The sequence below is a fragment of the Schistocerca gregaria genome, chromosome 2 (genome assembly GCF_023897955.1).
Source record: "Schistocerca gregaria isolate iqSchGreg1 chromosome 2, iqSchGreg1.2, whole genome shotgun sequence".
Classification (NCBI taxonomy): Eukaryota; Metazoa; Arthropoda; class Insecta; order Orthoptera; family Acrididae; genus Schistocerca; species Schistocerca gregaria.
This window is the reverse complement of record NC_064921.1, coordinates 232344532-232360221: the sequence shown is the minus strand read 5'-3', so window position 1 is coordinate 232360221 and position 15690 is coordinate 232344532. Positions and strand designations below refer to the sequence as shown.

Genomic DNA, 15690 nt, shown 5'->3' with positions numbered 1-15690 from the left:
ATCTAATATACAGCTTCTTTTCTTCCTGTTAAAATGATCACTATGACTGTAACTGGTAGAAAATAAATAATAAATTTGTACAGTTGATGGCAAACATGCAATTCTTCATCTCAGTTCCATCTTTCCAGCAACCACTTTCAGAAACTTATTGCATCTTGCAAATAGTACTATTATTTCCTTCTCAAAACACCTTTCCAATATGACTGAAAAAGAAAGTCCTTCCATAATACAGTACAAATGATGATTGAAACAAGCTGGGTTACTAATGCTTTGGGGCTGAGAGTTATTATTCTGTGCCTCATGTCTACAGCTGTACAGCATTTTGTGCTTGCATGACATAGCAGAAACAAGACTGATGTGTATCTTGAGCTTTGCATCCCACAGCAGTCAGCTGACTGGCTGTTCTTTCTAGCATTGCCCCAATACTGATATGTATATTTTATTTATTCAACAGAGCAAATCACACTTGGTCATATACATAAGATACAAAGAATAGTTGTAAAATGAATTATAAAAGTACATATAAAACAAAAAGACATAAATAACAAGTATTACAAACAAAGTTAAATTCTTTTATGCATTTGATTGTGTTTTGGTTGATAACAAGAAAGACTAGAGAAATAACAAAAAAGACAATGCAGATTTTCCTCTCCACTTAGATTTATTTGTCTCCAAAAGACCTCTCTCCTATGTTTAAAGTGCACACACAGCAATCATTCTTCCCTCACTCCATACTTGATTGAAATGAGAAGAAAACCTAATCAATGGTGTAAACAGAAACCCCTGCTAATAACTCTGTGAGGTATGAAGATTGCATAAATGTGCTCCTAGGTTTGGCTGGCTGTATGGGCAGTTGCTCAGTTCTCTAGGAAGTAATTGTAGGTCTTTTCCTCCTCCATTAATGCTACCACAAATGGTTTAAAAGTGTTGGTAATGTAACGCACCAATGTCAGATGTCAGTGTCTGATGAAAGATGGGACTGATAATGCAACATGCAAACACTGCACACAAAACCCCAACCTTCTGACCATGCAGTGGTGTTTCATGGAAGCTATGCACATTCTTCGCTGCACAGAACCCGTGATTTTGTGAGCTCACATAACCACTAAGGTGAAACCAGGTTCCATCAGACATAAAGAGCACAAGTCATTCATTGTTAACTCAGAGAAAAGTCTCTTACAAAACTGGAGACATTGAGGTGCATCTGGTACTTTTAACACATGAATAACAATCAGTAGGGATGCCTGTACAGGTCCAGGTAGAGTATTTGTCCACATGATCAAAATGAAATGCCAGTCCCTCGTGACAGGCATAGGCATTGGACTGGTTTGTTGGGATTCTGAAGTGTTTTCTGGTGAACTGCAGTCACATTAGTCACACTTTCTGTTGTGTGGGCACATTTCGGAATATTTTTTGACTTGTTCAAATCAGATCCTGTCTGATGCCATTTTCAGACTAAGCATTGCATGGCACTCTCTGCTGGACTTCTCAGCGAACAAATAACCACCCTGTTTCTGTGACTGTGTTGCCGTGTAACTTTCCACAACAAACACCTGCTGCTCCAATGTGATTACCATTATCTCTTTTGCTCTGCTCCACTCACACTAACACAGCCTGCACTGTGCTCTGAACTGGTGTGGATCATATGGCGGGCATACACATCATGCATTCATCACAAGGTGTGGTTATATGCATACATTCACACCCAATGGTATCCACTCATCTGGGCCTCTTTTATTTGCCCCACCATGTATATGACTTTCAGGATGTCATGTGAGAAGAGGGTGAGTTGGGTTTCACATGATCAATAGTTTTGGAATTCACAATGGTAGGCAAGTAGGAGGTCATTCTGTTCAAGATACCTTATTAAATTTTACCTTAAAATATGTTCAAAAAGTCTACAACAAGTGGGTGTCAAGGATAGTGTATGGTAGTTCTTTTTCCAACCCCTGGGCTGATATCTGTCTCACTTATCTTTGCAGTGGTACAAGAATGAAATTGGGGTATTACTTCAGGATTTTCCTTAGGATGGAACATTTGAAAAAATAACCAAACATTTCAGAACATCTGAAAACAGAACTAAACATTTCTGCTTCTGCTTTCCTACCCTCAATTTCAGTTTCTGTCTTGTCCATTAACATCAAGACACTAACTTTGGCACCAGTAACAGTATTCAAATATGGCCAGACCTTCTTTGGGTTTTGTGGAAGATCTTTTACTCACATGAAAATGAATGAACTAAGTTTTGTCTCATTATTGACAGTCCATTTCAATGAAGTCCCTTTAGACAGTCAGCAAAGAAAGTACTTGCATTATCTTCAAGAATTTTGTAGTTAACCATGTGATTTGTATTGTCACCAGATAGTGTAAAATGAGTCACACAGCTTATAGGCATTGGGAGATCGTTAATAACAATGAGGAACAATAAGGGACCAAGCACAGTACCACGTGGGCTTCCAATATTAAAAGTACCTCACTTAGATGATATATGTTTCACATCTTTGTTATTCAAGATCCTCTAACTTCTGTCATTCATAGAGGATTCTGGCTGTCCCAATTAATCCATAACCTCTGCTTTCCTTAAAAGAATCCAATTGTTGATTCAACCATGGGTCTCAAATAGATAATGAAAGACCCCATATCTCCATTTGAGGCATTCTACTATTAATGGATTTTAATCAGCCAGGATGTTTCAAACAGTGCACACTCCACAACACAGCAAAAGAGTCATTCTGCAAAAAATCTTGAGATGTCCATCCTGTTACTAGCCATGGCACTATCTTCCACTGGTTGCATACCCTCTCCTTAAATATTACCTGAATAACTGAATGCTTTTCTGCCTTCAATAACACACAGGACCAGGCAAATGTATCCAGGATATGATAAGACGTTGCACTCTTCCTTCAGATGTACCAAATTTAATTAATATTCTTCAAAGTCTATTTCTGATAATATAAATGACAGCGTTAATTGGAAGGACCACACTTCATACAAAAATTTCTTCATAAATAATTTTATATCCTCTTTAATATGAAGTAAATCCAATTTCTGTTTTTAAGATGTAAAGTTTGTGTAGCCCTACTTCCCAGTGATTACTTTTGAATGACCACCAAGGTCAAATTTTCACTCAGGCAACAAAATGAAACTGTTCAAAGCGAATCACTTCTAGGGAATTAATTAATCACACCTTCTAATGGCTGAAAAATCGAATTCATACACTTCTCCTTAATTCAGATTTCAGTGTATATTTTGACTCAACTAATATTCCCAAATTAACTTGCTCACTAATAACTCCACAGTAGCATTCATTGTTCAGCTAAAGGTTAAAATAGAAGCTCTATCCTTCAAACAATGTGTTAATTATTGGCTTTTAAACTGTATCTTGACATAAGTTACTTTAACAATCTTAGTCTTGTTCATTGGTACAGTGACTATGTTAATCAACAGATGTAATTAAGACACATTTAAATAAAACTTCGACATTGATGACCACACTGTTTAGTGACCAAAAACCTCAAACCACACACACACACACACACACACACACACACACACACACACAAATAAAACTCTTTTTATTTACAGGACTTTGACATGACATACAATGATGACACAAACTTGAGACCATTTTCGAACCGATGCATTTTCATATATTCATTTCAAACATCAAGATTTTAATAGCATACAGACATGATGCTGATAACAATGACCCAATATTCTTTCTGTTGCAGACCGTTGGCGCTCTTCTGATTAGTGACCCACACTGCCGATTTGGTGCGTCAGTGGAACACTGATGAATCACCTGCCAGGATCTCCTTTGTACAACATGAAACAGGCTGAAAAACAACCACATTTTGGTACATTGATTACATAAATAAAATTACATAATTAAATCAAATACTATTATGGCTTCCATGATGTCACTCAAGCACAAAATAAGGGCAGTGCTGCTCACTAAAATCTGAAGCACTGCAATCCTCAGGTATGGCAAAGCCATTTCTCCACAATATCCTTTCTTGTAGGAGTGCTAGTTCAGTAAAATATGAAAGTTTTGAAAGTAGGAAAAAGGTACTAGCATTGTCCACAGAAGGTTAGGTTGGTGGGTCAAGTCCCTGGCTGGCAGACAATTTTAATTTGCTGGGAAGTTGTAAGTAACTGACTAGATTGTTATTTCATAATATTCTCCTAACTGTATCAACCTTGTTGTCAAATCTGAAACTAGGAAAACGTTTCCTAACATATATCTACTTATCCATTTATCCTGTTTTCTGTTTCTCTTCTTCCACAAAATTTGTTCAGCCACATTCTTTGCAGGGTATTATTCTATTTGTAAGATATCAAGAAAGCAACATAATGAAGTTTAAATAATTCAACATTAATTTGAATAATTGATTCACCAGGTTTGCTTTATTTAATATAAGTTGCAGCTGGTGATTCTTACATGAAACAGGAGAAATGTTTCTGATTACTCAGGAAATATAGGATGATCTAAACTATGTTTTACATTTCTGGTATGAGATTGTAATGCATAAATTGCAGTGACTGACCTAATCATTCTAAGCATATTATAACAAGTCAAAGTCTCATTACAACAGTATTATGCCAGCAGATTAAATACTTACCGGATTACATTAGCTTCAGTTTTCGTTCCAAAGACCCAAAAATGAGATGATTCTTGTGGGTGTGGAACAAGTCAGAAAATATAACATAAAAAACAAAACATTTGAATATAATACTCACTACCCTGATCATTTGTCAGGAGAGTGTCAAAATATATGAATACATTATAGTAACCTGGAACTCCAATATTTACAGAATTAATGTATTGTAAGAATGTAACATGGTTATGCACTTTTAATAACTTTATCATACACAAAAGTCCTGTCAAAATTGAAATCTAACAGATTTTATTACTTAAGCTGACCTAACAGTATCTGTTAAGATATTCATCAACAGAGTAGAAGAGTTGCCTACAAAAAGTCTTCCAAACTCTGCTTAATCTGAAACCAAGTCTTTTAATTGTTGCTAGCAACTTATTCAGAATGCGTTTTGCTGGATATTGGATGCCAAGGTAAGTGATTTTTGGTCTTTGTGTAGATTGTTCTTATTCCTAGTATTCTAGATCACATCTACATCAACACTCTGCAAACCACAGTGAGGAGCATGGCAGAGGGTACATCCCACTGTACCAGTTACTAGGGTTTCTTCCCATTCCATTCATGTTTGGAGCGTGGGAAGAATGATGGATAGAATGCATCTGTGTGTGCATTAAACAAAAGGGGTTATAGTATATTCCTAGAGCAATCATTTAAAGCTTGTTCTTGAAGCTTTGTTAATAGACTTTCTTAGGATAGTTTATGTCCATCTTCAAGAGTCTTCCAGTTCAGTTCCTTCAGTATCTCTGTAGCACTCTCCTATGGATTAAACAAACCTCTGACATTTCGTGCTGCCCTCCTCTGTATGCATTCAATACCCTCTGTTAGTCCTATCTGGTATGAATCCCACACACTTGGGCAATATTCTAGAGTGATTTGTAAGCAATCTCCTTTGTAGATGGTTCCACTTCCCCAGTGTTCTATGGATAAACCAAAGTCTGCCACCTGCTTTATCCACAGCTGAACCTATGTTATCACTCAATTTCATATCCCTACAGAGTGTTATGTCTAGGTATTTATATGAGTTGGCTGATTCTAACAGGGACTCATTGATGTTATAGTCACAGGACACTATGTTTTTTTCATTTTGTGAAGTGGAAAATTTTTACATTTTTGAACATTTAGAGCAAGTTGCCAATCTTTGCACCACATTGAAATCTTATCATGATCTAGATGAATATTTATGAAGCTCCTTTCAGAGAGTACTTCATTATACATAACTGCATCATCTGCAAAAAGTTTCAGTTAACTATCAATGTTGTACGTGAGGTCAATAATATACAACATGAGCAGCAAAGGTCCCCACACACTTCCCTGGGGCACACCTGAAGTTACTTCTACATATGACGATGACTCTCCATTCAAGATAACATGCTGCGTCCTCCCTACCAAAAAGTCCTCAATCCAGTCACAAATTTCACTTGATACCCCATACAGTCATAGGTTTGACAATAAGTGTATGTGTGGCACCGAATCAAATGCTTTTTGGAAATTGAGAAATACTGGATCTCCCTGACTGCCTTAATCGAAATCTTTCAGTTTGTCATATCAGGAAAGTAAGAGATTGATGATTTCAAAATCCATGCTGGTTGGCACTGAAGAGGTCATTCTGTGCAAGATACCTCATTATGTTTGAACTCAGAATATGTTCTAAGATTCTACAACAAATTGATATGAAGACTATTGGATGGTAGTTTGGTGGATAACTTCTACTACCCTTCTTGTAGATGGGTGTGACTTGTTCCTTTTTCCAAGAACTGTGCACAGTTTTTTGTTTGAGGAATCTACAGCAGATTATAGTTAGAAGAGGTGCTAACTCAGCTTCAAATTCAGTACATTATCTGACAAGGATTCCATCAGGGTCTGGAGCTTTGATCCATTTTAATGACTTCAGCTGTTTCTCAATACCATTGACATTAACACTTATTTCATTCATCTTTTCAGTGGTACAAGGATTAAACTGGGGCAATTCTCCTCAGTTTTCCTTTGTAAAGGAACATTTGAAAATGGAGTTAAGCATTTCAGCCTTTGCTTTACTTTCCTCAATTTCACTTCCTATCTCGTACTATTGATACTATGTATTGAGCTATTAGTTGGAAATAGAGACTTATTACTTTCAATATAGTTCATTAAGGAGTAAATATACTGAGAGGCAGTGGCTAGAATACAAACTTCCTTGAACAGGTTTCTACGCAATGTTCTTGAATTTACACCACAAATGAGTCTTCTTACATGCTTTTGCACGCTAAAAACTTTTGCTCAGTTTGACATGTTAACCCAGAATATGATCCCATGTGACAAATAGAATGAAAGTATACAAGTTTGTTTTCTATTTATATCTCCTACATCTGACATCATTCTCATTGCAAATACTGACTTGTTTAGGCGCTTCAGCAATTTTTTGGTATACCTTGCCCACGTGAATTTATTATTGATTTGCAATCTTTGAAATTTAACACAGGGATGTGGGGAATACATCAGATACCAGAGAGTGAATATTATGGTTTCATAAAATCTTGCAGGATGTTACAAAAAATTGAAGGTTATTTCTTTTCTGTATGACATCTGAACAAACAATATTTAACGTTTATAATCAAATTCTGCCCACTGTGACATTCTGATCCTTAAGCTAGCTTCTGAATTTACTATGTTAAGACACCTTGTTTTCCATGATAAAAAAGACGTGATATGACATCTTGAACTTCTAGCCAACTGGTTTTCTGTCCAGACACATCAGCACCCCTTATTGTACTTCCCTGCCATCTTGCAGCAGCTGTCTCCTTTAAAACCTGGTCTGTCTAATAATTCTAAATGGAAGCAGTACATTAATTGTGAGAGATAGGTCTTGGCCAGCAAATATGTAAGCTTTACTGCATGAATCAAAGTACTGGATGTGTTCCACTTTATTTAAATCCTCTTCAGAAACATAGCCTTGAGTGTGGAGAAATTTCATACACATCCAGTGCCTTTATTGAATTTTCTTCTGGGATATGATTTGACCTCTGGTATTTTGTACATGTATTTCAGCACCTACTTTGCTTTTTCTTTTTGTGTTCAACCTGTTTATTACCTAATTTACCAGCAAAACAATCTGACCTCATTTTGTTTATTGCAGTTTTCTAAATATTGCCACACTGGAATGAAATATTTATTTATAGACTAAAATCTCCAAATTGATAACTTATTCAAAGTGTACCCTTTTTTTGTGTTTCCATTTAAAAATTATTTCAAACGTCATATTTATCTCCCTCTTTCCTAGCAAATATCCCGTCATGGTGACTATTGTTTTCGTGATATAGTAACTTTATTTTATTTCAACTTTGTGGCCAGATGCCCTTCCTGTCGCCACTGTCATCAGCTAAGAAACTGAGGGAGGGCAGTCGTGTGTGCTCTATGAGTCATGTAAATTTTATGCTGTGTGATATTGTATTTTAGGTGTTAGTATATTGTATTTTCAGAGGGAGAGATTGGGGACTAGCAGAGCATTCACCTAATAGAGAATGGAAAACTGCTTGAAAACCACACTGATTAGTTGGTGAACCAGGGCAACAGTCATGACTCAATAGCTCATGAACAGCAGCTAAGTCACCTCATGCCTAAGAACAGCATTCGCAGTAGGGATGCATTCGTACTACCACAATATTTGCATGAGTACTTAATAATTAACTTTAAATTAATCTTGATGATGTCATTTTAAATTCAGAATATGTTATGCTACAAGTATTCCGAGTTCCCTTTGAAATCTGAAGCTACAACACCCAAGTATGTGTCTTGCGTAAATAATTAAGAAAAACATAGGACAAAATTTAGGTGTTCCGTCAAATATAACTTTTGTTTCTTTACATCCGTTCTCGGTGAAGCACTGTTAAGGGCATGGCAGAAGGTACTTCCCACTGAACCATTAATTAGGGTTTCTTCCTGTTCCATTTGCGTATAGTATGGAATGTACGGTAAACAACAGCTTAAATGCTGCTGAGCATGTTGATTAGTTTATACTTGTCTTCACGGTCCCTGCAGGGGAGAGACTTTGGAGGCAGTAATGTATTCCTAGATTTCTTACTGAACACCGGTTCTTGTAACAATCTTTGGAGGGGTAGTTGGCGTGCTTCTTCAGGCAGCTGCCACATTAGGTTTTACAGTATGGGTCCCACACACTTTCACCAGTAACATTTGTCTTTATCTTGTGCACCACATTCTTCGAATACCTATAGTCTATTACCAACTGTAATCTCCTACGTTCTTACTGATCCCTAGCCTTGGTCCCTGCACCTTTAAATTTTGGTTAATCTTAACATTGAAATGCGTTACTGGACTTACACACGCATAGGTCTACGTTTCTTCTGTTTCCTCGGGTTCTGGTATTTCGCTTACTTATTATCATTCTACAACCTCCTTATATTGCTTGATGCTTAGTGGATCTAAACCCATTCTGGTTGTTGCCACGATACTAAGATACCAGACCCTACTTCATTAACAATAATGTAATTTTCACGCCTATGTGCAACAATCATGGCAATCATACTGTCAATAACTGAGAACAGTAGTCTATATCAGTTCAGTCATTAACTTTACTGCTTGCAGTTTATTTTGTAGGACTTTGAGCTCATTGACGTTGGTTTTAGTCTTTCGATCCGGTTCGCAAAAAGTACCTTACGAGACAGTTATTTTAACAGTAAAGTATCGCTAGTTCTAAATTAATGTATGATAACAATGACACAACGTATGTAAATACACCAAGCTTTGTTTACATGTCAGTGCTGCACAAGTGCCAGTTGTTTGCCCATAAATTACAATAAAATGTAAGTGTATCTCGATTTTTAAGTTGACTGCGGATATCGATGTCACTGCGCCTACGAGGAAAGAGCGCTGTTTAAATATTAATACTAAGACATAGCCAGTAGCTTATCTGAAAATCACAACTAAAATTCTAGTTCTGATGATGTTCGAGGAGCAGTGAGTGTAGGCCTTACAATATAACCTGTAATGTTAAGTTTAACTGGTAGTTTCGAAAAATGTGCAAACTTTAGGATCAAAGCAGCTTAGCGTTAATTATATAGAGCTGTACAAATCTATCTGCTCAAATGTAAAGATTCCGCCTTTGGTGTGTTTCCTGTGTTACATGCTTAACAGAGAATTCATAGTGTACCACAAATCCATTGTTAATAGATACACTGTCGACAAAATTTCAGATTTCGTTTGCGGTCTAGTTTATAAGCTTTTAAGTCCGAATTTTGTCACAAGACTAACTTAATATGTATTTTAATGAAAAAATTATTTATCGTTACGTTCAAATGCAAAGTCACATTTCGTTTATTTTTCTTATTGTAGACCGACAAATATATCATATACTTCATGGACGGCCGTCTGTTCTTGGAGCGCGGTACAAATTCAGGTACAGAATTACGACATCGCAGGCGTGACGTCAGAGATACAATGTAGTAGAAGAGAAGATGGCCGCGATGGGTCGGAGTAGCGGTTGGAGCGGCAATGTAGGGCTCTTGCTTGGCGTGGGTGTTTTGGTTGGACAGAGTGAAAATGGTGAGTGCACTGATACATTTTCAACAGATTTATCAAAAACTATTATAAACATAAAATTTATGTTCATAATTAGATGATGGCGCTTCTTCTACTCATCGTTATGTCGGGTGTTTACTTTGCTGTATGACAACTAGGAACTAGTTTCAGTAATGGAAAAATAGCATTAGCAGTTTAAAGTATGACGAATTGCAAATTCAGTTTGGTATGCGTTCCAGACGATGTCTTTCGTGTCATATTAATTGTGTAGTGCCTTTTGTTTACACTGTCAGGAACTTTTTGAGTTCACTCATGTACTCGCGCCCAACCATGTGTAATCCGTTGTTTGTCATTTGACGATTAATGTTTTGGATTTAATTTATACCATTATTAAAGACTAGCATGTAGTTTTGAGATTATCGTTAACTACATGCTTTAACTGTAGAGTATATGGTGCAGAACTAGTTTGTTTATCGCAAGAGACTAGCAATCAATAAGAAAGCAAAGCTCTTGATTGTAAAATTTCTTATGTTAACAGTAGTTAGTATCTGTTACGAGGCATATGCAGTACTATCCGTCAAGTGCCATTGTGATCATTTAATTGGTTAGTGATCATTTAATTAGTTTGTAAATTTTGGTCCCTGTGTGTTCGCAGTTTTTAACGTTGATTTTCTCAAAGAAACTTTGAGGGAGAGATTCGAACATTCTGGCTAAAAATAAATGTAAATTTACGATTAAATACCACACAGATAAAGGGCAACGCCTGTGGACTTCTCTCGTTGTGACGTATTGAGAAGCACGTTTTTGAAAATTTTGGTATATTTGTCTCACATTTACATTTCCCCTGTTATCTCACGGAAATCTTTCTCATATTTAGTTGTAGGTTATAAAGTTTTATGTATTTGAATATCACTAAAACAGACATTTCCTAACCATTAAAAAATTTTTAGTTGGTGGGGTAAGCATTGAGGATCACTGTCATCTGGTTCATTCACTTGTAAGAGAATCAAAATTTGTGTAACAGACAAAGTCAGCTACATTCTGTAATAAATTAATCTAACATTGTGTGAGCAGTTGGTATGCAGCCTTCTCTGCTTGTAGTGACATGTGATTATGTATTTTAAAATATTTATAGGACTACATAGCTTTGTATTTTATTGGCTGCAGATTGATTTTACAGCTGAATTGTGTGAAGAAAATTGAATGTTTGTAGGCTGAGATTTTAATCTACATTGATAGTTTCCACAACAGGTGGATTGAAACAATATCAGAGAAACTTTCCATATGACGGAACACCTGCTACAGATGTGAAGCATATGCTACAACTCTGCAGATTGCATATGTAGATTGATTTTTCTAAATATACATACCTTCTGCAAACGAGATGCGAAATTGAGAGTAAATGAAAAACTATTTAAGTTCAAGAGTAGTAATGTCATTTCTCTACTGTGAGGTATGGGCAGTTTACTTTTTTTGGGCAAGTGATATTGCTTTTGATATCAATTGACATATGTAGTTCTTTTTCCCAGTGTAATGTCCGTTGCTAGGGTCATCAGTACTCCATACACAGCTTCTGTTGCCTGTATTCAAATGTTATCATAGTGCTCCTCTTTTCTATAAGTGTTTCTAGCTGTCTATTTGTTCCTGTATGTGTCATGATATTCTCAGATTGTCTGTTTACATCCAAGTCAGGTACTTGCTCCTCATTAGTGAAAAAAACTGTTTTTTGGTTTTTTACTTTAGACACTGTTTGCAGTTTAGTTTTTTCGTTGTCTCACTACGTCTTTTCAATGCAAAGCGTATTGTTAATGATTGGGGCAAAAATACGTTTAACATGAAAAGCATTTCCAGTTTCATTGCTGTAGAAAGATTGTCAGAGATTTTTGCGTTAATGACTGTAGGTCCTGTATTGCAAGTAGTTATTGCTTTCATAGTTTCCATTACGGTTCATATGTTTTGTTGTAGCATCTTTTCGGTTAAATGAGTGTAAAATATATTTTTTCGTCTAATGCAGCCAATTAAACTTAGGCTAATAAGATCGTAATAGATTGGCACATACTGTTTTACAGATAAGTCTGTGTTGAGAAAAAGTGTGGTGTACTACTAGTTTTTTATCAAATAACATTTATTGAGAGCTGCGACTGTTGTACAGGATGTAAAAAAAAAAAAAAAAAAAAAAAATTATTGTTGACACTTTGTGTGACCAAAATGTTACAAAGGTGCACAGTTTCTCGGCTAGGGGCTCATGGATGTTTTGATGCTAGTGATCTTTAGAACGGTGTTCAGACTATCGGTGATGAATATTATTTTAGCAATATTGCCGAGTAAGCCGTCCTTTACACCAATGCACAACTGGCACTTGCGTAGTAATGGTTGTGCAACAGACACAATAAAATCAGGTGCGTCCCGAATAATTGCTGCAGCCTCAGCCAAACGAGCCACCAGCTCTTCTGGAGAGTGTGTTGCTGTCTCGTACACCAGACGCTTCATTTTCCCCACACTAAAGAAATCCGTAGGAATGAGGTCGAGAGAACGTGGTCGCCTCGCTACACTTGTCTATCTCTTTCAGTCCCACAATTGGGAACATATTCTCCCTTCGTGTCCATTGTTTCTGCACAGCACTGCATTACAGCCTGCTAGTGCGGACGAGCTACTTGCAACACTCGACTTTAAGGTGAATTCGAGTTTGCTATTGCATTTGCAGAGAATCTCACTCGATCTCTCTGCCAAATACGTCGCCGTGAATTATCTTTGCATCATCTCTGTGTTTAAAACTAGCGGAGATTTGGCCGTCCACTGCAGCGCTCTGCGAGTGATAGTTCTGGATAGAATATGAGAGGTCTGCAGGTGCTCTACTGTTATCACAAGGCGTTCTACGATAAGCAAATAGAAGCGGTGGAGTGGAAGATACTGAAATTGTATGCTTGAGTTACTGCAGACGAAGCGTCGGTCGAGGCTTGGAAAAAAAGCCATTATAGGTGGTGTTGCTATTATGTGACTCCGGCTTCCTTCTCCTGTCATCCATCAATGGTTATTAACAGATTTTGGGACTGGGAGCCAGCATACCAGAATAGTGTTTCGATAGGGATGTGTAGAATAAGGGCAAAGTCTCGCTGGAGAAAAAGAGCTTCGATGTAGGCTAAATAAAGACTCTTCCGAAGCAAAACTACAAAGAGCCATATGAAGAGCTTCTCCTGTCTGAAGATTTGCCGTGTATTGCACGAGTTTAAACTCGCTATTTGGGCTGTCTGGCAGTCAGGTGCGTACATAGTGTCTCCCAGTTCCATTAGGACTGCTTGTGTGAAATTGCAAACTGCACTGTTATCTCGTGACGAGTGATGGCGTTAAGATAGTTGAAGTTTCGAAAACTGCAGCAGGGAGCCTCGCCGTGAATGTAACAGTTAATATCGTACACTTGTCGGAAAGTGGCAGTGAGGCAGCATAAAGTTCTTAGTCCTCCAGCGTTTGTGGGCGAGAACTCGTCAAATGGACAGGTTCCTGGTTGCTCCACCATGAAGACACACCAGCCCACAAAGCGAAGGTCGTGCACCAGTTTTTTTGCCAGCAAATGCATCACTGTCCTGCAATCGCCAGATCTGTCCCCAGCCTACATCTGGTTGTTCTCTAAAGTGAAATTGTCAATGAAAAGACACCTTTATAACACAGTTGTCCAAGAAATGTACTAAATGCAACTCCAAAAAAGGACTACAGCTACTGTTGCAAAACACTTTTAAAACGATTTCAGCTATATGGTCCAGGAGAAGACTATTTTGATTAAGTACAATTTTGTGAACACAATCGTTGACTCATTTTTCGTTACCACAGTTGTAAAGAAACTTTAACACACTGTGTTGTTAACATCGCGGCACGTCGCGAGTTAATCGACGTTGAATGTAGGGTGACGATTGGTGCAAAAGGCATGAGTCATACCATATTAGAGATAAACATGAATTCTTGATTCTAAGGTTAACTTGGTCTAACGGGGATCTTCAGTTTCGCAAAGTTTTCACAAGCACAAACAGACCAACAGATCGTCACGTCGCTTCCGCAAGAGCAATACGGGGCGATGTTCGCTGTCGCATAGCCGCTAATATGAATGTGGGGCGTCATGAACTCATTTCTACCAGGATTGTATTTTCAGGAGGCAAATCGTGTCCTTTTGCTGACACTCGAGCCCGCCGATTGACATGGGCCACGAACGTCGTTACTGGACCATGGAACTCTGTCGGAATATGTAGCAAATGACCGCAGATACACCTTATTGTCCGAATGGAAGGACCAACGACAGGTGTACGTTTATTGGAAGTTATTGCATACCATCTACCTACATACTATGGAAGCAATCATAAGGTAAATGGCTTAGGGTACATTGTACTACTGCTAGCCAACATTTCCTGTTCTACTAGCAAGTGGAGCGAGAGAAAAACAATTGAATACAGTTATATTTCCGAACGAGCCGTGATTTGTCTCATCTTGCCTTAGCGGTTCTTACGCGATTGGTATGTAGGCAGTAGGATCATTCTGCGGTCTGTCGCAAGCGCCGATTTTCCACACTTTCTCAGTAGTGCTTCGTGGAAAGAATTTTTCCTCATCCAGGATTTCCTGTTTGAGTTCGCGGAGCATTTCCGCAATACTTGCGTGTTGATCGCACTTACTGGTAGCAATTCTAACAGCACGACTCCGGATTGTCTCGATATCTTTAACCCGACCTCGCGGGGATTCGAAACGCTCGGGTAGTACTCCGGAATGGGTCGTACAAATGTTATGTACGCGGTCGCCTTTATAGACGACCTTCACTTTCCTAGAATTCTCCAATACAAAGTCTGTTTTAAAAAATTCCGGGCATTCGTAATTTCGCGCCAGTGGTGTGGTGGAGTGAAATGCAGTTGGCATCCCTGCACACGCCTGTCTGTTTAATGTGTAACAACCAGCAGTAGTGTTGTATGTCGGTTAGCAATTGTTGCAGCATTGAGTAGAACGTTGGGTCGCACAGTTTGCGAATTTCGAGATGGCAGAGTTAGAAGAGCAACGCGTCTGCATTAAATTTTACATGAAACTCAAGAAAATCTTTATACATAGAGACCAAGTGATGCAGGAGGCCTACGGTGATGAGTGCTTAAGCCGTATTCGGTGTTACGAATGATTCACGCGGTTTAAAATTGGTCGGACAGAAGTTAAAAAATACCCTCGTTCAGGCCTCCATTCGACGTCTACCGACGACGCTTGTCAGGAATTTCAATGAAATTGCGTGTGCCAGTGGAAGACTGACTGTACAAGAGATTGTAGAAGAGTGTAACTTTCCAGTTGGATCGTGTCATAAAACCCTGATATAGCATTTTGGAATGCATTGTGTTGCCGCCTGTGAAGAGCTTCTGGACCGCGCATATGAGAACGAGATGTTCCTTAAGAGAGTAGTAACTGGTGATGAGACGTAGGTCTATGATGTTGAGACCAAGGGTCGGGAATGGTTCTCAAAGACCAAAAAATGCTTGTCAGGCCACTTCAAATTGCAAAGGCACGC

The 15690-nt window shown here is 38.0% G+C and overlaps 1 protein-coding gene across 1 annotated transcript in view; it reads left to right on the top strand.

Annotated features, from left to right (window-relative positions):
• Positions 1 to 10028: 10028 nt before the first annotated feature.
• Positions 10029 to 15690, top strand: part of LOC126336755 (bone morphogenetic protein receptor type-1B) — a 177012-nt gene continuing 171350 nt past the window's right edge. Inside the window, exon 1 of the mRNA XM_050000757.1 lies at positions 10029 to 10193. Coding sequence (XP_049856714.1) covers positions 10106 to 10193 — 88 coding nt within the window. The 5' untranslated portion in view covers positions 10029 to 10105. The remainder of the gene's footprint in view (positions 10194 to 15690) is intronic.